Source organism: Caloenas nicobarica, chromosome 14 (assembly GCF_036013445.1).
Source record: "Caloenas nicobarica isolate bCalNic1 chromosome 14, bCalNic1.hap1, whole genome shotgun sequence".
Lineage (NCBI taxonomy): Eukaryota > Metazoa > Chordata > Aves > Columbiformes > Columbidae > Caloenas > Caloenas nicobarica.
Window position 1 is genome coordinate 2,662,033 of NC_088258.1, and position 20,954 is coordinate 2,682,986.

General features: G+C 41.7%; 1 protein-coding gene across 2 annotated transcripts; it reads right to left on the reverse strand.

The window, feature by feature from the left end:
- Nucleotides 1-1,944: 1,944 nt before the first annotated feature.
- PRPSAP2 (phosphoribosyl pyrophosphate synthetase associated protein 2) lies at nt 1,945-17,988 on the reverse strand. Of its 2 annotated transcripts, XM_065644558.1 has the most exons (12): nt 17,788-17,988; nt 15,305-15,421; nt 14,582-14,732; nt 13,377-13,429; nt 13,194-13,260; nt 12,014-12,186; nt 10,955-11,070; nt 7,328-7,383; nt 4,818-4,966; nt 3,998-4,068; nt 3,144-3,290; nt 1,945-2,611 (listed from the first exon to the last, which is right to left on the reverse strand). In XM_065644558.1, the coding sequence occupies exons 3-12, from the start codon at nt 14,698-14,700 to the stop codon at nt 2,453-2,455; spliced, it is 1,110 nt and encodes a 369-aa protein (XP_065500630.1). In that variant the 5' UTR covers nt 14,701-14,732; nt 15,305-15,421; nt 17,788-17,988; the 3' UTR covers nt 1,945-2,452. The 2 variants fall into 2 exon arrangements, with proteins under 2 accessions (XP_065500630.1, XP_065500632.1); XM_065644560.1 differs by lacking the exons at nt 13,194-13,260; nt 14,582-14,732; nt 15,305-15,421; nt 17,788-17,988 and having other exon boundaries at nt 13,377-13,405.
- Between the last annotated feature and the right edge of the window lie 2,966 nt (nt 17,989-20,954).

Below are 20,954 nucleotides of genomic sequence, written 5' to 3' on the forward strand. Positions count from 1 at the left end.
ATCACTGGCATTTCTGGTGATCTGATGATTTTTGCTTCTGGGAAAAGCATGTGGAGTTTCGGTAGCTCTGCTGTTACATGGTGTAATGGAAGGAGAATGAAAAATGCCCAAGTGAAGTCACACATGCTTTGCTCCCTTTTAACCACTATGAAAAGCCAAAGCCCAGCAGTTCAGTCTTACAACTGCAACTTATTCCCAAATTCTTGAGTCCAAATCAATACAATAATTGCACTGCACGAAACTCAACGAAGTTGGGGATTTTCTACATGCTAAAGCGATGACCAAACACAGGCGCTGGGTGAACATCCGAGGTGGAGCCTCAGCATCCAGCGAGGACTGAGCAGCAGAAATGCTCACAGAAGAGCTGAAGCAATTCCTCCAAAGGTCAACACGAAACAAGCAGCAGGAAAACCACCTTTAAATTTAATGTTTTGGGGCATTCAGCAATCCTACAGTTTGCTGCACTGGATGCTTGGCTGGCTCTTTGACAAGTGGCAGCACATTTTCTAACCATGTATTACAAGGTCTCACTAATACAATAAATACACCACAACTAATGTGCCCATCACCGAGACAGGTCAGCGTGTTTCTCCTCTTTGAAACAGCCGCTGACGTGCCCAGGAGCAGGTCTGCACACTTGCGAGAGGAACTGCAGTTCTCCCTCACTGCTCCGCTGGAATTTAACCTGCATTAACACATTCCAAGGACACAGAAGTGTTAATATGTCAGCTCGGTCTGTCTATTAACATCGCTGAACTGTTTAATAACCTACTGCCATGGAAGTACAACCGGCTATGGCTTTGCGTTTTGTCATTTTGTAGGAACAGAACGTACCTCTCTGGACAGGACTGCAAAAATCAGACAGAATAAGCTCACAGAATGAAGAACAGCATTATCTGAACAGAAATGTGCAGATGCTTAAATAAAAATCAACCGTATGACTTGCTGAATGTACCAACAGGATCGAGTAACATACATCTTGTAGCAATACCTCATTTTAGCCGCAGTCCAGGCCTCCATCATTCCCAGCACTGTGCCAAGACAGGCAAGAAAAAAAAAAAACAACCCACAGCTTTATCCTTAAAAGCAAATCAACCTTCCAAAGCCCTTGGAAGTTTGTCTCAAGCAGAGAGAAATAGTGTCAGCACTTTGGCATTCACCTCTGGTTTTGGACACATCACTCATTTGCAGGACATTCTGATTGACAGATTTGATCAAACCACCCCTAAATGCTCATTAATTCCACCAGTTTTCTTTACAACAGATCAAGAACCGCAAAGTCCCCAAGACTGAAGCTCAGAGGGTGGCAGTGAACAGGCTGTTCCACCCACACTGACCCAAGGATGGCCGGGAAAACAAACCTGAATGAGCTCTGCTGTGTTTTTTAGCTCATCCATACATCCAGGCCAGGCCACAAACCTCCAAAGAAACATTTACCTGTGATGAGCTGATTCAGATTTTACCAGCTGGAACCTCTGCCTCCCAGAATATTCCCAAGTCCCTGTTGTTCCTTGACATCCAGCCCTCGATTTGGCTCCCTCCACGTTCCCTGAAGCAAAGCAGCGCGCTGGACATGTGCCGGAACTGCCAGATTACAACTGATCCACAAACCTTTGCGATAGCACCTGCAACCGGCCAGGGAAAGGTTGTGTTTTGCTTTTTACAAGACTGCTCAGCAGAAGACAGAAAAATCAGTATCAGTATTAGGGAAAAGAGTCCTCTGCTCATCTGCAGGGGTTTCACTACAACAACAAGCAAAATATGCATTATTCTCCTTGCTACCAAGAAGCTGGAATCCTGTTCATATTTCAAAGCAACACATTAGTATAAAATATCAGTTCACCTCTTGATTTCTTTCAGTAACATTAATACCTGCGGATCATTTTTAAGGGAACGCTTTAGAAGATGAGTGAGTAGGACATGAACATTTTTAGAAAGCTCACACAAAACAAATCTTTATTGTCACAGAAAATAAATACAGGTGCATATTTCATATGCTTTTCTATAAAAGCACTCCTACAAAATCACTGAACCGCATACGACAGTACGACCTTTTTGGCTTTTAAAATGCAAATATTATACAGTCACTTAATGTTGTTATCTTTTAAAGCACTTGTAGCAAGCAGCTTTGGAAAAGGAATGCTTAATTTAGAAGCCAAATTCTTGCCTCATGTGTTTTGTGGGTTTTTTTCCATCAGGTATATAGTGCAACTAACCCAAAAGCAACTAGAACGGGTTTTTTGTAAAATGTTTATTCCCCACCCACTCTCCCTACCCCAAACAACCCTGCAAAGGAAAAAAATAGCTCTTAAAAACTGTTCTACCTTGATACTTAAACCAAGAGGAAACAAAAAGTGGCTCAACAGAAATATTAAGGTAAGCATGACGCTTCACAGCTCGTTATCTGTTTGCTTCCAGTTTGGCCCAGAGTGTTTATTTAGAATAAAAAGCATTAATCATCCAGTCCTATATTTCTGAAAAGGTACGACATGGACTCCCCGTTATGGATCCTGCGAATGGCTTCTGAGAGGATCATGCTGATATCCACAGTCTTGATCTTCGGGCACTGGAGTTTTTGTATTTCATGTGGAATTGTGTTTGTAACAACCACCTACAGAAAGAAAAAAAAAATTATCAGAAAGACGCAGCTCCATTATGTTTTGCACCTCCTATATCAGAGCTGCAAACAGGAATGTCCACCCACCAGATCCTATGAAGCCATCATTGCTGGTAAAAAACCAAGATTTTATGTTACTGTCAGGGTCAAAATCTTCGGAAGAGCCATGTGTTGCTATAGGATTGAACGTATCCATGGATACCAACGGCACCGTCCTTCCTCCCTCTCGTTCTGCCACACGAGTCCAAAGGAAGGTACAAAAATATCCCCCACGCTGGGGGAAAGCCTGCAAATACCGGCAGAATGTTGGCTCACTCCTGCCCTAGTTTCCCATTGTTACAGTTTAAGGACACGTAGATGCTCCCATTCCAGCACACAGCTCCATGGTAAGGAAACCTCAACCCAGAAACCTCCCAGCTAAATTCTTAATGCCAATTTATTTTAAGAATTGAGTCAGGAGCAAATTTCTTGCTTAAAAAACAAACAAGCCCAAACCATTTATCCGAAATTCAGAATCCATGCTTACTTCATCAATTGCAGATTCCTCTATCAGCCTGGGAGCATCTGAGGACAGCAGGCCATGTGTGGCCATGACGAAGATCTTGTAAGCCCCCCGTTCCTTGAGGGTCTCGGCTGCAGCAAGAAAGCTGTCAACGTCATCTATGATGTCATCCTGTCCAAAGAAATGGAGCCAGTGAAGATTCACCCTGTCCTCAGAGGGATCAACACGGCACACTCAGACTGACAGCTCTTTCAAGTCTGGAGACTTGATTTCAAGTCAGCAAAATGGAGATTTTTATTGATGCTGTTCTTCAGACACCTGAGCTAGATGGTAAATGTGAAAGAGCGGAAAAGCAAAGCATCTTAAACTACTGCAACACCAAGCGGCAAAGGGTTTGCTCCATGAGGGGAAGAGGGAAAAGACAAGTGACATTCATTCAAAAACCAAACTGCCAGAAAATGGCCCTTTTCCATGACAAGCCCAGAGATCACACCCTGCTTCAGAGAAACCACAAGACTGTATCACAGCTACTTCGCTGGCATTTCTGTAGTCAGAACAGAAACATGGCGATTTTCCACGGTCTAAGGTATAAGCACCACCTAAAACTCCTCACCTTCAGGCAAGCACTTAAACAGAAATTTATCTGGTCTGTTCGTAGAAACAAGGCTCGAATGCCACTTTTTCCGGCATGGATCACTTCATCGTTCACGGTCGGCTTCACTAAGTGCACAGAATGCTGCCTCATGGTATAAAAAGTGCAGTAGCAAAAGCCCACCATCAACCAAAGTTTATTGGCTGATATAGCAAAAAATCTACTTGATTTCTGCAACTTTAACATATTTAATATAATTTATCTAAAACTATGGCATCTGACTTACCACAATGATCGCTATTCTTCCTCCTACATCTCCAACGACTGTGATGGGTGGTTTTTCCTTGGGAATCAGCACTGATCAATGGCAATTTTTTTTAGAGAGGTAGAAAGAAGAAACAAAGAGAAAGTTTATACAATTTACTTGAAGTGTGGAAATGCCAACTTTGCCTGGGTTATAGAGATAAGTGAAGCAACAATGATTTTAACCATCACAGCATTACTGGGGAAAAACAGCAGGATTTTAACACATGATTTTTTTTAAGCTTTGTCAGAATATTAACTACATTCATTTACACCCAAATTCTTAATCAATTTAATTAATTCTTAATTTTAGTACAGAGAATAGAGTGGCTTGCAGGCACATCCAGTTCAGTCGCCGTACTGAGATTCAAGCTAGGTTTAAGCCATGAAGTTTTGCTGGCGCAGTTATAGATCACGTCCACATTCAGCAAGGTTATTCTGTCAGGGTCCATGACATTACCCAGCTACACACAAAACCAGTGTTGGCTCAGTTTATTAGCTCTGTGCCCCAGAAAAATTCCAACAGGAAAAGTAAATAGCAGAAAAAGCATGGCCTCTCTGCCAGGAGCTTTTCTGATGAGCTGTAATGACACAGCCCCTCCTACGCAGGGACAGACCTTACGTACAGCATCGTGCTAAAATCACGGACAAAGAGCATCAAAAAAGGAATCTTCCTCCCCTGCTACTAAGAAAAAAGTTCTATTCTTTCCCCCTAAAGAACCACTCCCTTTTGATGGTCCCTCCCATCTCCCAAAACCATAAAAACCCCACAGGTGAACACTGTCACACACAAACTTACTTACTGGGTATCTCCAAACTGGGATGAATAGCAGCTACATTTTTGGCTGTGGGTGGCGAGTGTCGACCATCCACCATGTCAGACTCAGCATCTTGAGCTTCCCCATGAATCACAGCAATTCCCAACCGTAACCGCTCAGCGAATGACTGTGCCCTGTAGGAAAAGGGTTAAAAAATAGAAATACATTCAATTTAAAAGAATTCACATACTTGCAATCCTAATCTATTTCCATTTTATTTCTTAAGTTTCAGAGTGAAATGATCCTAAAATTTTAGGAAAATACATAAAAGAAACCACTCTCCCATTAGCATCTTGTTTTCACCAGGCTTTTGAGCGTCAGAATACCCTTTACGGTACCCAAACTGGCCTTGAAGCAACAGGACAAATGCCGCAAGTCACGTAATTCTGTTAACTCCCTTCTGTTTTGCCCAACAGCCAAAAACACATTTCCTAGTCTTCAGCATTCCTGAGATCCAATGATTTAGCAGGTCTCATCCAACAGTAACCAAGAATAACCTAAATGACCAGATTGTCTATATTTAATAGGGAAAAAAAATACTCACGTGAAGACAGAAAACAAGTGTTTACCTATTTATTTTTAGCAATATGTGCGCTAAATAAAGACAATAACCCTGACCTTCTGACACATAACCTTGGGTATCTTATAGAAAAGAGAATCCAGATGACCATTTTGCCTGACAAACGACTCTTTGAAGTTAAACAGCCTGGATTTTTACAAGCTTTAAAAAAGTTCCTTCACCATGCAGTATTTCTTCAACTGAGAAATTTCTGTACAATAGTGTAAGGTTAGCTGGGGGAATGGGGAAAGCAGAGAGTCACAAGAACAGGGATTTCACAGCCAGTGCTTGTATCCCAGGTGCTGGAAGCAGCAAGTGAAAATGAGCAGATTCATCCTACCTCACCCTGCACACCCAAAAGTTCGGTATTCAGCCTAAGGCAGTGACCTCGTCTCCTTCTGGTCAGAGGGAGAGTGGCGTATGCAAAGTGAGTCACTTTGTTCTAACACTGGCATCTAAGACCTATGGCCCCAATCACCTCCTTTACACGTAAGCCTTGTTTCACTATGCAAACAACTCAAAGTCTAGAGAATAATTTGCTCAGTTAATTAAAAATGAAGAATCTTCTGCCCTGTGGTTATCATACAGTTAGGATTTTTTTTCCCAAGTAGTTAACTACAGATAAATTATGATTCCAAACGTTAAGAGCCATGACTTAGAAGGCATAATCCTATCAATGAAAATATAATAATTACTTTAAAATGCAATATTAAACTGAATAAATTTCAAAGTAATAGTAAAATGACTTATTAATTTTCCAATAAGCTCAGAAACTACAGAAACCTTCTGAACTTCATCAAGCAAAGGTTCTCTTCCACAAGTAGACGTTCATTTGAAAAGTGTTCTCCTTCATTAGGCTGAAGAATTCAATCATCCTTTTCCAAATACAGTGTACCTGCCCAAATACTGCTCCTAAACGCTCACATGTACACGTGAAGCTGAACACCACAGCTCGGGGATCTTCGTCTCCACAAATCAGTTACAGGTAAAACTTATCTGTCTGATCAGTTAAAGGTATGTGTAGACTGTTTGCTGGCATGCAGAATTACTTGACGAGCATAAAAATACTTCAACAAATGTCTGCCTACTCCTAAGAGGCAATATTGACACCAAATAAGAGAAAATGTCAAAGACAAGAAAATGTAACATAACTGGCCAAAACAAAAGAAATCGCATTAAAAGTACTGCTGGAAATCAAAGATGACAAAAAATCGTTCCCCTTGCTACACTTCTACAAATTAAAGCATTTCTGATCTGCTACATAAAATAATAAAACCTTTCTTACAAAGAGCATCATGGTTCCTTGGCATGAAAGTCTAGATAATTTTTCAAACTGTTTGTTTGGCACCACAGCAAATAAAGGATCTCTTCAACCATCATCCAAGTCTTACACCACCTGCTGAGAGCAGTGTAATTCCAGAGAGTCTAGGAAGAGTCAACCAAAAAGCTTCATAGATTAAGAACAGTCGTTCGGCCAACAAGGACTTCACAATCGAAATCATCTCAAACATCAAATCCTGTTTCACCATCCTAGATTGTAAGACACCTGTATTTAGGATCTGATCAACCATGTTCTAAGTGATGACCAGATTAAGCAATTACTTTGGATTAATGGCATTATACTTCCAGCCATTTTTCTCCATTTACAGCAGGAAATTTATAATGTAAATGCACACAAATAGAATATGACTAAATGCTTTCTTTATCCTAAGCACTGTATTGATTTACCTCATCCTTTTGTTTGTTTGGGTTTTTTTAACTCTTAGACTTATGGGTTTAGCAATGATGTAAAAACTACACATCTGACAAAACAGAAGTGGTCGGGATTTGAAGTCTGCATCTTCTAATTATTGGACATCTGTCCTTCCCTTGATCCTAAAAACAAAATCACAAGAGAGATTTCCTGCTCTAACACAAGAGAGCAGATCTTACCCACCTCTTTGCAGACGCAGGTGATTTGGCCACAATTACAGCATTCCTGTAGTCTGGTATCTGTAGTAAATAACAGATAGCGATGTCTACTTCAAATCTTTAGACAATGTTAAACTCAGTAAGAATTAGAGAACTTTATTTTGCCAGAATAATTTTAAACATCAAACATTTTACCTAACATAAGAAAGCAACTCAAGAATCCATGGTACATGATCAGAATTCACAGCTCAGTAAAAACAGGTATTTAGAAAATGCAGGTTTTAACTTAAAACTGTATGTTTCATAAACACCATGTTATTTTACAGATTACATAAAAGTAACTGCTTTAGAAGAACATCAGGGCCACATGGACAAGCGTTAAAAGAAACAGGAAACCCTCAAAATTAAAGCTTCCTGTTCAACTTAAATTGTCTTGTGCACACACCTAGAAGTCTTTAATCACTTGCAAACACAGCAATTCACCTATTTCCTAGTTTTAAGGTTGTTTTTCAGAGCACATAAGAAAAAAAAAGTAATGCTTCTCCATCACATCATACTGACTCTTTATATGGACCATCAAAATGGATAAAAATTCCACATCCACTGCGCTGATCCTGGAGCCACAGTCTGATATTGCTGCAAATTGTCTTCTGTGCAGATCAGCACTAGAGGATGCTGCTGCAAATGCTGACAGCAGCAAAATGGGGAGGCCAAGACCTCTGGGTTTCATTTCCAGGTCTGATGGGGACATCAGTCATTTCTCACAAGCACCATCTACTCCAAAGTTTGCTGCTGCTGCCCTGCCCCATCCTCATAATGGCTTTTCACTTCAGACTCCTCCTTTCTGTTTAAGCAGTGTTTTAGTCCCCAACTGTCAAAAATTTCTTATCCTCATCTCCATTTTCCCTGCAAACAGCGACTCCACATCAGATTTGTCTTTCCTTGCCCATAACTTCGAGCACCATTCACACCTCCAGTCCTCCTTTCCAAAAGCAATCTGTGCTCCCTGTAATATCTCGTTTTTACGCCCTTGCCCTGCAAACTCAGCGTTTTCCTTCACTGTGCCGCCCTGGCATGATCTGTCTGTCAGGGAGAGCAGCTTACAGAGAACCCGTCTGTACTTCCACCAGTTGCCATAACCATAGCCACAGCCACTCTCAGCTGCAAATAAAGTCCAGTCCTCAGAATTCCAGTGTTCAGAGACAAAGACGGTTCACTAAATATCTGCAAATTAATTTGCTACAGTTGTAATTTCACAAATCTGGGAGGACAGTGCCCTGACATGTGGTCCATCACCTTGCTGTCAGATGTTAAATACAAGTTCCAAAGCACAGAAATAGTTGGGGTTTTTTTGCAAACGCAAGCAAGGTAAGTTCTTCCACAATCTTATCCTCAAATGCACTATACAAACAACACTGGCTGAATATTTCCAGAAGCACTCTACCTGAAACAGGCATGGAAAATAAATAATTAAGTTCTGAACCTGGATATGTGCCTAACCAACTGAAAACAGGAGCTTTTCTGAGGACATGTCAAGCAACACTGATAATCCACAATGCTGCTAACTCCACCTACAACACTGGGAATTCAGCATGCTCTGTCCTTTACAAAAAGTTAAGTTATACAACAGGCTATAAAGATTAACATGATGGAAGGTATGGACAAGGCAGGGCCTGTCACTTGATATAATACAGGCTTTGATCTTGTTCAGACATCGTTGCCTCATTTTTCCCCTGCCAAATTATCAAATTTGTTCTCAGCTCTTTAAAAATGAAGTCAGAAAGCGAGAAATGTCATCCAAAAGGTAGTGAAGACATCAACAATGTCTTGTAACAAAGAGCTACATCACTTTGAGATTAACATGTATGCACAGGAAACAGAGAAGACACTAAGTATTGAACGCTTGCTAGGCATACCAAGGAAAATCATCAAATTATTTTTATACCACATTAATTTCACCAACTGGACTGTCTTCATCCCAGAATACCAGGTAATTCTCTTCGCACCTATGCATAAATTCCCGACAATGAACAACTACAAGCCCTTGTCCTCTTGACTTTCAGTTAAATGCATTTTAAGTGACCTCCATTCTTATCAAGCTGGACTCTATTTCATGCTATTCAATATATTCCATCACAACTCCCATTTGAAACATTTTTAATGCTTGGGGACTCACAGTGCAGGATACACAGCAAGCTGCTGCCACTGTGAGCATGAGATGAACAGTAAATTCTTCCTGAGCAGCACTGGATGAAACTTTTAAGAAAAGGTACTATAAATGACCTGGCTGGTAAAGGTACTTGCTCACGTAGATCCCATGTGATGAGATACACTCAGTCAACTCAAGTTTTAGCAAGTCATCTCATAGACAAGTAGGGGAATGAAGAAAGTAAAAACTAAAAGTATCTTTTAGGACCTTTCTACACGTACTTCAGATCTCTACAAACGTTGATTTATCAGACTGCACAGCAGAACCAGGCTCCAAGATGCAACAATTCTTTCTAAAGCAGTAAGAGCTCATGGATCAAAATGTTCTTCAATACTAAACCAGGAACATCATCTTGTTAGCGACCATAATCCGTATGTTCAAGCGACATACAAAGACACAACTTGTCTTGTGTCTGAATATTTGGTTTTCCACTTTTTTTTGAACTTACGAAGTGATTACAGCGTGGAATACTTCTCTCCTGGTACACGAGATGAATGACTGTGGCAAAGCCAGAGCCTGGAGTTTTGTTCTATCATCCCCTTTGACTCTAACACCAAATGAAATTATGATAGATCAAATGGTAACTGATTCTCCAAACAGATTTTAAAACTGTGATAACAAAATCATGTTGTTTTTTGTTTGGTTTTGGTGGATTTGGGTTTTTTTGTTATTGTTGTTGTTGTTTTTAAATTGAGGCATTCATCTCTATAAAAAGAAACAGCTAGGGTTCAAAAGCAAGAGTGAGCTAAACCTTTTCTCTCACCAACAAGAAAGCATTTGCATTATTCCAAATTACCATTAGTCAGAGGCATAACATATCTTTACCTACAATTATCATTTGCACAATTTGTATATATTAATCTACCAGTAGCGCTTCTCGAAGCACTTATAAAAATAAGATGGAGAAATGGACCCACAGAACCTGAGAAGTTAAGCTCCTCAAGCCACGACATGCTGAACAAACAGCAGGTGAACATTTCCCCACCAGAAGTCATCCGTTCTGACGTTCAGAGTGTGATCGACAGGCCCTCTCATAGTTTACAACTTGACTTCCAAAGTGTTTCCATAATGCACTATAAATTACACCTACACATGCAGTCCATCCTACAAATGTCAAGGAAATGGAAACAGGAATGGAAGAGGATATCAAGAGCAAGAAAATCCTAATTTTTTTTTAACTACTACTTAGGGAAATATACCTAGGAAGACAGAACAGCATCAGTGCATGGGTAAGAAAACATCAGCTCTTCATGAAAGCAAATTTTAAGCCTGTGGGAAGAAAAGAACAAACTGCCCCAACACCACTCCCTGCCCCAGTATGACCTTTCCTACTTTAAAATTCTGTGTGACAAGTTTGTCTTTTCAGAGGAATTTGTTTCAGAAGCCCTGAGTCATGACAAAAAATAATTTTTAAAAGCAACTGTAATAGCAGGCCTTCCTCACCTCTTCTTGAATGTACTGTAGTAAAAATGGAGATGCCCTCAAGTTATCAACTGGAATATTGAAGAAGCCCTGTATTTCCTTCTGATGTAAATCCATGGTAATAAGATGAGTTAGCCCTTTAATAAAAAAATAAAAAGATATACAGAGAAGCACATCAAGAAAAGAGAGAACAGACACACTCTTTATTTCTCTAGTAAGTTTAACTGAAGTTTGTCCAGAACAAAATACCTAAGCTGCATGAGAACAAGAATACTACACTTAAACTACATAGCATATTCACTCTTTAAGTGTATCAGCATTATCATGTTTTGAGATTTCTACTGTCCTTTTAAAAAAGAACCTTGGAACACTCTACATAATTGACTCAGTAGTGCCACACTGAGGCAGGCAAGATCTTTCTTTATTCAACACACGACAAAATGGAAGCACTAAAAAGATAAATTGTCCTGTGCCACACAGCAAGACCCCAGGGCAGCAAACACTAGAGTTCTGAACTCCTGAAAAATGGGCCCAAATCCTAACAATCGAAACACTTTTGTCAAAATAAGAAACCAGATCTCACTGGGTTCACGGTAACTGCTCGTTTTTCCCAGAGACAGGAGCAAAAAGAAAGCAGCAGAAAACATGTGGAAGGCTGTGAAAATGAATTATCATTCTCCCACATCATCTCAAATGTAAACGACAAAGTGTATTAATCCAAGAGGTAAAAAATAGGCTAGAACTGACAAGACACAACTATTTGAGAGTGTTAGAAAAGCAAAGAACAATATTAGGAGAGATGGATACCACGGCCCAAAGAAGCAGAGTCCAGCAGACTCATTCTGCCAGCTCAGCAGGACACAATGTAAAATGATTGTTAAAGGTCTGGGGTTTTTCTATGAACTCATCATTTGGAAACATTTCTAATTGTATCCTCCTTTCCACATAGGTTTTAAGCTCAAGAAAAACTTGGCAGTTATTTTTCAAAGTCCCAACTTGTGCACAGATCTCTCTAAATCTGAAAGTTGAGAGCAGGAGCCCCCATTGCCCTGATTATTTCCTAACAACCTGCATTCTTACCAGCTTTGCACATCATGGAAGCCAGTAATTTACAGACAATGGAGCCCCTTTTCCTCATCTTGCACTGTTTGCTGTACGGGAAGTAAGGAATCACTCCAATAATGCTTTTGGCACAGGAGGTTTTACAGGCATACACCATGATCAGGAGTTCCATAATCGTAGTGTTCACATCCCTGGAACGAGAAGCATCTAGTTCTGTATCTCGTGATTAAAACCCCTGTATTCAACACAATATCTATACGCGCTCCAGGGCAGCAGAGAGGATGGTGACAGATCTTCACTAAGAATCCAGCTATGCACCTCAGGACAGCAAGTGCTCTGGACCCAGCATCTGAATTCTTCACTAAAATTACTCTTCAGTATTTTTTTTGCTTGGCTATTTTGGGCAATTAAGCAGTTTTTGTTACACCATTTTCAGGCTTTTGGTAATACAGCATGTTGCTGTAACAAAGTAGCTCATAATTTATCTCCAACATCTTCCTATTGTGCACAAAACAATACATATGTATATATATTTTTTGATTTTTTTTTTTTTTTTTGATATCGATAAGCTTTAAAAAAAGATGTTTCAGACTTTACAACATATTCCTCTATTGTTAAAGCCAACAGCAGGCTAAATATTTAACAATTACCATCTGTTTTCTGTTCTAAATCAAGATTGAGATGGTATCTTTTTAGATGAGAAGTGGTCATCAACTAAGAGACCTACTACTTCTGTTGCCATTAAGAAAAAAAGTCTTAGCATTTGTAAAAGTCTTTTCACATTAAAAAAAGCTGTTTTCTGAATCATGGGACACATTGCCCAGGAAATGCTCCTCCTACATTTAGAACTTTGTAATGGTGCTGGAGACGGGGTAGCTGAAAAGGGAAGAATTTAAACAGAATGACATAAGCAAAAGAATGCATTTAGCAAAAGAATGCAGAAACCCAGGGGAAAGTTTCATTAACATATTCACTGAAAATTAAAATAGAGGTTAGCTTATACTGAAGTCTTCTTTGTGAACATATTAAAAAAAAAAAAAAAAGATAAAAATCCCACAAAGGGAAGCATCTATCTAGGCAATTTAAGCTTATTATACTGTATCATATGCATAAAATGCAAAGAAAACCTAAAACAGAAGCAGTCCTATGGACAGTCCATGTCAAAATGCTAGCACGGCATCTTTAAACAGTTACTCACTTTGAAACTGTTTGGATGATAAAAACATCCTTTCCTCTCACAGACTCCTGAATCTGCACTCTTGTTTCTGCCAAGAAGAGAAATATGTAATATTTGCAATAGCAAAACTCAGAGTCTAAGAAAAGGGCAGCCAATATATGCACATCATAGTAAAGTTTCTAGTTTTGCCAGCTAAACACTTACCTCTGTTTGGCTCTTGATAAACCAGAACCTTCCCCATCTCAACTCCTAAGCGCCTGCAGGAGCAGAGAAAAGAAAACCAAAAAATATGGGAAAAGGAATGGCAAAACAAATGCAAAGTCCATATAATGCAATAGTTAGTGAAAAGGCCATATTTCACAGGAGAAAAGAAAGAAAAGAAAATCCCAAACCAGAAAGCCAGTAGTTATAGTGGAAATATCTTAACAAAGCATCTACAATTTCCAGAAGCTGCACTGCAGACTAAGCTGAACTCATTTTCAAGTCAAGCTCATAAGAACAAGCAACAGAAAAGAATAAAAAGAATAACGCTTAATTACTAAATTATGTTAACAATTTCTAGTATGTATTTCTATACATGTTATATATATGTTGCCATACATATTTATATACCCATGGCAACATAAACATGCACAGTGTTTAAGAGATCACTTTTAAATCATTCTTCTTTATAGAAAAAATGCCAAGGTAAAGTGACTAGGAAATACTAGTGAGCTCTATTTGATGAATAACAGAAGACTGATGTCTGCTTTTAGTTCACATCAGCGTCAGCACAAACCCTCATCACTACAAAAAGGAGACAATTGTGTGCTGGGCATGAACACCTAAGTCCTTGCAATGTGTAACTTCAGCTCGTTTGGACTCTCCTTTCTCCTCCTGTCTCTAACTTTGGGTACATTGGCCTCAGGAAGAAACCCAGCACGCATAATACTCTTGGTAATGTTATGGATCCTAATGCTGCTATAGTAGGATGGTAGAAATTTCCTTACATCATAAAAGTTCTATTGAAGCTACTCATGCATTTGAAGCTAAATAAATGTCCCCATCTAAAATATGCAGTGAGCAGGATGGATGCAGCTTTGCCATCTAAGAAAACTCTGCTACAAGAACATGATGAAAACTTCTGCCGTGATTATTTAACGTTCTTCAAACATTCATTTTCCCACGTGTTTTCTACAACATACCACAGCTAATCGAAACCCGCCATTGATCGATTCAAACACAAGTTATTTTCTTTGTTATTGATCTGCTGAAATATGCTGCGCAATACAGTACACTAGATGCTCTTGCAAACCCTGGCAGTTTTCCTGTGTAACTTTCCTTAAACAGAGAAATCAGTCTTTAGTAAAATAAGTCCATCATAACACCACCAAGATAAGCTAAACTGCCCTGCAGGAGATTTTACTTACTCAGCAATCCTCTTTGATAGTTCCATGCATGACGAATTAGAATTAGCTGAAAACAGCACCAGTCCACCCTTGGTTATATTCATGACGGCCCCAATTTCAGTTGATAGCACACAAAACATCAAACCTCAGTTGTTTTTCCACTTCTAAAAGGCTGCGAAAGATCAAAAGTCTGTTGAAACTATAACGTTAAAACCAAAAAAGGTACAAATTTTACATGTTTAGAATTTTTTTTTTTTTAGTTTCCCATAAGCCTCTATTTTCCAGCATCCTTAATATTTGTTATCACCACATTAACAGTACCAGGAAAATATCCCCTCAGACGCTGTGACCTACAAGCCACGTCGCTACCCACCAAGCTCAGCGTACCCAAGGAGACGGCACGAGGAACGGGGCTTCACCCTGCCTTGCTTTCCTTCTCCTGACCCAAAATTTACAAACCCTCCAGCAGAACGCTGCCCTGGAGGCCTCCAAAGATCCCCCCAGACAACCTTCTCACTTCCACAGGTTTTTTTTTCTTTTTTAAAATGTTATCCTCAGGTTGTCATTTAGTAACACAGAATCTCTTGCATCTACTTGTCCAGTTCATTTTCCAGAACTACCAGGCAGAGGTAGAACAGAGCTGAACAGAGCTCCTGGGTCCTGGCTTCCTGCTGATTTGGCTACAAGAGTCTACTTCCATAGCTGCATATCTTTCCATCACTTTGCAATAAAATATAAACTTACAAATAAGGATGAAATGTGAGGAACAGTTCAATAGAGGTGGTAGCTGTAAATAATGAGCTCTTGCACAATGTATCCACTTGGTGAAGCAGCTGTCATTCTTTGATACTAATATTTCTCCTGTGGAAACAGGAGAAAAATATCAAGAGGAAATCTATACATTTTTTTTCCCAAATAAAGGCACAAACCACTAATCCTGCCAAAGATTTGATAGGATTCCATCTTCACACCTTTTATATTTCTTTGTAACACCATATTTTCATCACTTCTTCTAATTTAACATTTTGTTCAAACAAACAAAAAAATATCAAATCACATTGACCTGCAGCCACCAACAGGCCAAAAGAGCATTCAACTCAGAAAGTCCCAGGCTATTGCACTTCACTTCTGCTATGTACACAGACCAATCCCTCATGATCCATTTCGACATTACATAGAGGACTGAAAATATCAAATACAAGTGGCATAATTCAAAACAAATTAAATAGAAGTTAGGATAAATCAGTAACTTCTTTTCCGGCAAACATCTCCCTGCTGAGAAACATAATTATCTAATAGTCACACACAATTTGTTCTGAAGAACTGATGGTGTATTAACTATTATGTACTTCAGAACAGCATGTAAGAGAAAAACAACAGCTTTCATACTTAGAGAACAGCTGGCTAGCTTTATAAAGAAATTCATTCGGTCCACTTTACAAGAAGATATACTCTTGCTCAGTTTGACCTCATTGAGAAACTGTACCTTATTCATTCTCAAGTAAGAGCCAAGGTCAAGCCAGGAACTTGCAAAGCCCCTGTGCCATGCCCAGTTGCTGTGAATAAAAACCCACCTGTCATCAAAACTTCCAAGCTGTGCAGAAAGACAGCACAAATAGTGACAATTTCAGCAACAGAATTTGAGCACCTAGATGTTCTGACCCCACTAGAGCCTGGTGTGCCCCACTATCCCACCAAAGCAGGACCCCACCCATCACAGCCTCTGCTTTCAGGCAAGAACATTAAAAAAATAATCCTAGAAGGCAATACGGCTAGACATCCAGTCTAAACCCCAGCTATATCCCTCTCAAACTAAGTACCCAACAATTTAAGGAGAATTTAAAACCTATTTCTTAGGTAGTGTTCCTTTGTTCCGCTGCAACTTACTCTCTGTAACTCCCAGCTGTTAACTAATGGCCATCACCATAAAATATTCATAACAGTGTTAGAGATACATCTGAAACCTAAAGTGAGCATGCATGACAAATGCTTTCAGGTCTCAGAACACTACCTGAAAAGATCCTGCTTGTGTAATTAGATGGGAACAACATGAAGACAACTTTCAATGTTACTAAAAATATGCATGGTGTTTTGAAGACTTTTTTTTTCTCCAGTTATGTTACCTTTCTTTGTTCAATGGATTAGGGAAATGAGAGTTAAGAGATCTGCTGAAAGACAAGTGTTGTTGGCTCCTGATTATTGCTCAGGGTGTATTTCACACCACAATAAGATACCGACATATTCACAAGAAACACTGAACATAGTTCTTTGCATAACCATAGGTCAAGGACTTTCTTGGGGATGTATTTCAGCAACAAGTGGGCTACAGTGTGTAGGGGGGAAAGTTGCATTCGTGGAATAATATTAATGTATCATCCAGATGTTGGAATGAGAGCAAGCTCGCAAAACTTTATTAGATGTGTAAAGACATGACTCCACAAGGGTACACAGAACCATAACCCCTGGCTTGAGGTGGACAAGTCTTGCAAGCCCGCATCAGATTTGGGAGAACACACGCACCATGGCACAGGCTGCAGCCCACAAACTCCTGCCCTTTCTTTTGGGCTGCACACAATTACACAGACATCGTGATAAACATGAGAATTATCAGACGGGGTACATTTACGCCCACTGGTTTTACACCTCCATAAACTGAGCATGAAAGCAAGAGATGCGGGAATAACTGTATGGGATCATCATAGTACTAAAGAATTGCTCTCCCCAGGGGCTGGAAGGAAACTTGAGCCCTCTCACCCATCACCCCAGGCAGAGTTTCCCTGGCCCAGAAGGTCCCTCCACACTAACCGCCCCCCGGGCTAAACACAGAGGGTCGACCCTTGCACCCCACACCTCCCTACAGGTCCTTCCGCTGCTCCAGGTGGGTCACACACGCCCTGGGAGGGGGGAGCTCACCCAGGCACCCCGGGGCACCTGGGGACCCCGTCCCTCCCCTCAGGGCAGCGCCCCGGCCGCGCCGCAGCCTCAGCCCGGGACACACCGAGCCGCTCTTCACCTGTGGGGCTGGCGAGGAGCCCCGGGAACGGGTCACCCAGGAGAGGGCCCCCCCCGCCCCTCACAGGGCCCCTGAGGGGAGAGCGGCGAAGCCCCTTCCTCAAGCAGCGGAACCCTGTGTGGGGATGGGGAGAGAGCGCTGGGGATGTCCTGCCGTCACACAGCCGGCTGAAGTGGGCTGAGCGAGGCGGGATGCCCCTTTCTGAAGGCCTTACCTGCCGGCTCCGGCTTCCCGGGCCCAGGGAGAAGGCAGCCCGGCCGGAGGGGAGGGGGAGAGGCAGAGATAGCGGCGGAGCTCAGCCCCTCCGGTTGTCCGAGTGCAAGATGGCGGCGCCCGCGAGGGAGGGAGAGGAGAAGGCGGGAGGGGCGGGCGCGCGGCGACGCCCTCCTCCCCTTCCCTTCCCGCCGCGGGCGCCATCTTGTCCCCGCGATGCTGAGGGGGATAATGACACACACTGTGGGGACCCCAGCGCCACCGCCACAGTTCAGCTTCCCACCCGCCAAAAAAAAAAAAAAAAAAAAAAAAAAAAAAAAAAAAAGAGTGGGATGGGTGGGTAACATCTCCCACCAGGGTTGTGAGAGCCCCAATGCAAAGTCCATACGGCAGGAAGCAGCGGATGTCTGCGAGGCGACAGGGTTTCCGAGCTTCCACACCTGCATCCAAGCCAGAGGAATGGCCGAGCGCTGCTCTGGGCACCGCTGCAGTGATCCTCGCCATCCCCACCAGGCACCAGGCTACCAGCACGGGGCCCAGCGTTTGAGAAGAAGGAAGGTTTTCTGGAAAGCAAATTAAGAAACAAGTGGCCTCTCAGTTCGCTTATACGGTGAAAGCATACGCAATGCATCCAGCATTCCCTGTCCGGGACCTCTTTGCAACATACATGAGTTAAAACAGATGAAAACACATTTGATATCTGCAGAAATATGCCAATTTTAGTCACGTTCTTTTATCACAGGACAGCACCCATAACAGAAGTTGTGTCCTTTCACTTTGACAAATACAGTCATCCTGCACAGATCCAGGAGGATAAAGCTCTTGATTCCACCTTTTGAGTAAACAAACAAGCACCATGTTTCCCCACCAACTGGGTAGCTAGAACCTGGTTTAAATTACACATCTGCAGTACGCCCAGCAGCATTTTATGGATCAGAATTTTAGCGTTTAGCATAAAGGTACAGATCAGGCACTTTCTGCTGCAGCTTTTCTAACAAAAAGCAATTAATTATTCCTGGACCTCATGGTGCACTGGAGCACCCCAGAAGTTGCTTCTATCTGTACTGGCCTTACCGTGAAAGAGGAAGAAAAGCCACCAGACTGCCAGGACTGCTCACCAAACGTGCCTGCAAAAGGACAACATCTAGATTCATATTTTGAAACTGCAGTTTCTGCTGTTATGAGCTGTATTTTCCATTTTAAACATCCACATGCCAGTGTTTCCCCTGTGTTTCACAACATTTGCTCATTGCTTCTTGCATTCCAACACTTCATCAATTGTCTTCTTTTTTTCCCCTCTTTTGACAGACTCTGAGCTGGGGAAGGAGAAGCAATTTAACCAGGGAAGGAAAACAATTTAACCAGGAGCTGCAGAGCAGCTGCCAGATGCAGAGCACTCACACAAAGCCAAGACAGATGTTTGAAATCTGTGAGCAGAGGGGCCATGAGCCTGTTCATTCCCTCCCAGAGATGCAGCAACAATTCTCTGCCTTTCATGGAGGCTCTTCTGAATTACACCTCACTGTAATAAAATAGACCTTTCCTGTCACATTGCCACCCCCACCCTTTCAGTCTGTATTTTTCTGCTTACATGCTGGTGCTTCCACAGTTGATTTCAGGGTCATTGACCTTAGTGGGTTCTTCTTTTTGTTTTGGGGCTTTTTGGACAAAGGAGAAGGGAGTTTTGAGCTTTTTGTCACCCTCTTCACAGAGCAGCAGAGATTTCTCTCTTAGCATCAGTGTTCACCACAGGATTTCACTATGGGCTGGTATGAAAGAGCAGTTTAAGGCAGAAGAGCTGGAAACAACACATGGTGAAGCGCTGACCCACAATGGAATTAGCTGCCATCCCTAGAAGCATTTTTCAATACCCTAGGGCACCCAGAATTTGCTGACTATTTGATTCATGCTGCCCCAAATTCCTGACATTGCTTAAGCAAACCACAGGACCAGGAACTAAAAGATTCTGTCTTCGGATCCTTTTTATAGGGCTACTGCTTTTGTTTTCTTAGAGCAAATAAATGTCATTCCTGCCTCTGTTTTCCTGGTCGCAGGAATGCAAGTTTAAATCTTGGCTCCAGAGGGAGAGGGCTTGGTTAATTTTGCGCTATGCCATCCAGATGCTAAGAGTTTAACAAGTAGTTTCTCCAAAATGAGCACCCAGGTTTTATTTCATTCACGATCATCCAATTAACAGTCATCTAAGGAATTCTGAAAAACTGCTGGGTGTGAATACACTGGCTCACAGAGATTCGTGGTTCCTAATCCAGATGCAAACCTGGCAAGCAAGGATGTGCAGAAATAAAAACCCCACACCTAGTCCAGCCAAGGTGAAGGGCTCTGCTCACCAGTACTTGGCCAGACAGCAGCTGCATCCATCACCAGGGAGAAGACAAATGCTACTGTCACCCAGTCTCCTGAGCTCCATCCATCACTGCTCAGCCAGGTTAGATTTTTTTTTTTAAAGGTGGGTATTAAAACTCACCTACCAAACACCTTGACAGTGACAATTAGCAGACATGGTACACCAAAAAAACCCATTTTGATTTAGTCCTAACAGAGCCCTGTGAATAGGTTTGGTCTCTCCCAATGGCTGGTCCCACAAGGCATCCCAAAAGCATCCTCCACCCTGCACGGCCCCTCTGAGCCCGCCGGCAGGTTCTGCAGCACACAGGCACCTGCACAGCGAGCACGGCCACGGGGCCACCTCCTCCCTGCTCCCCTCCCTCCAGCTTTGCTGCCTTGGGAGAAACTGCGTCTGATTTCCAGAAGATGCTGGCTTGGATGGTACCCAGCTAGGGAGGCAGAACTCAAAGTGGCTAGAAATGTACTTCAGAATCAAGGGAGGGAGGAGTAATTTTATAATTTATTGGGAGTGATCTGGAAAATAGCATTCCTCACATCTGGGAACAAAAGTGCCTGGAAAAGGTCCTAGAGAAGAGCACACATCTATGTGAAGGGCTATGTAAGTAGATAGTATTCTTCTTTATAGTAATATTGTTTTATCAAATGTTACTGCCTAGCCATGGCTTGACCGTCTGCAGTGAATAAGCACTGACTCATTTTGCTGCAGTCCTGTTCCTCCTGAGTCATGTAGCTTTGACTGAAAGCCTCAGTGAGTCCAGTTTGTTTTCCTGTTTCTAATCACGCTGTCCATCCATTCCAGGT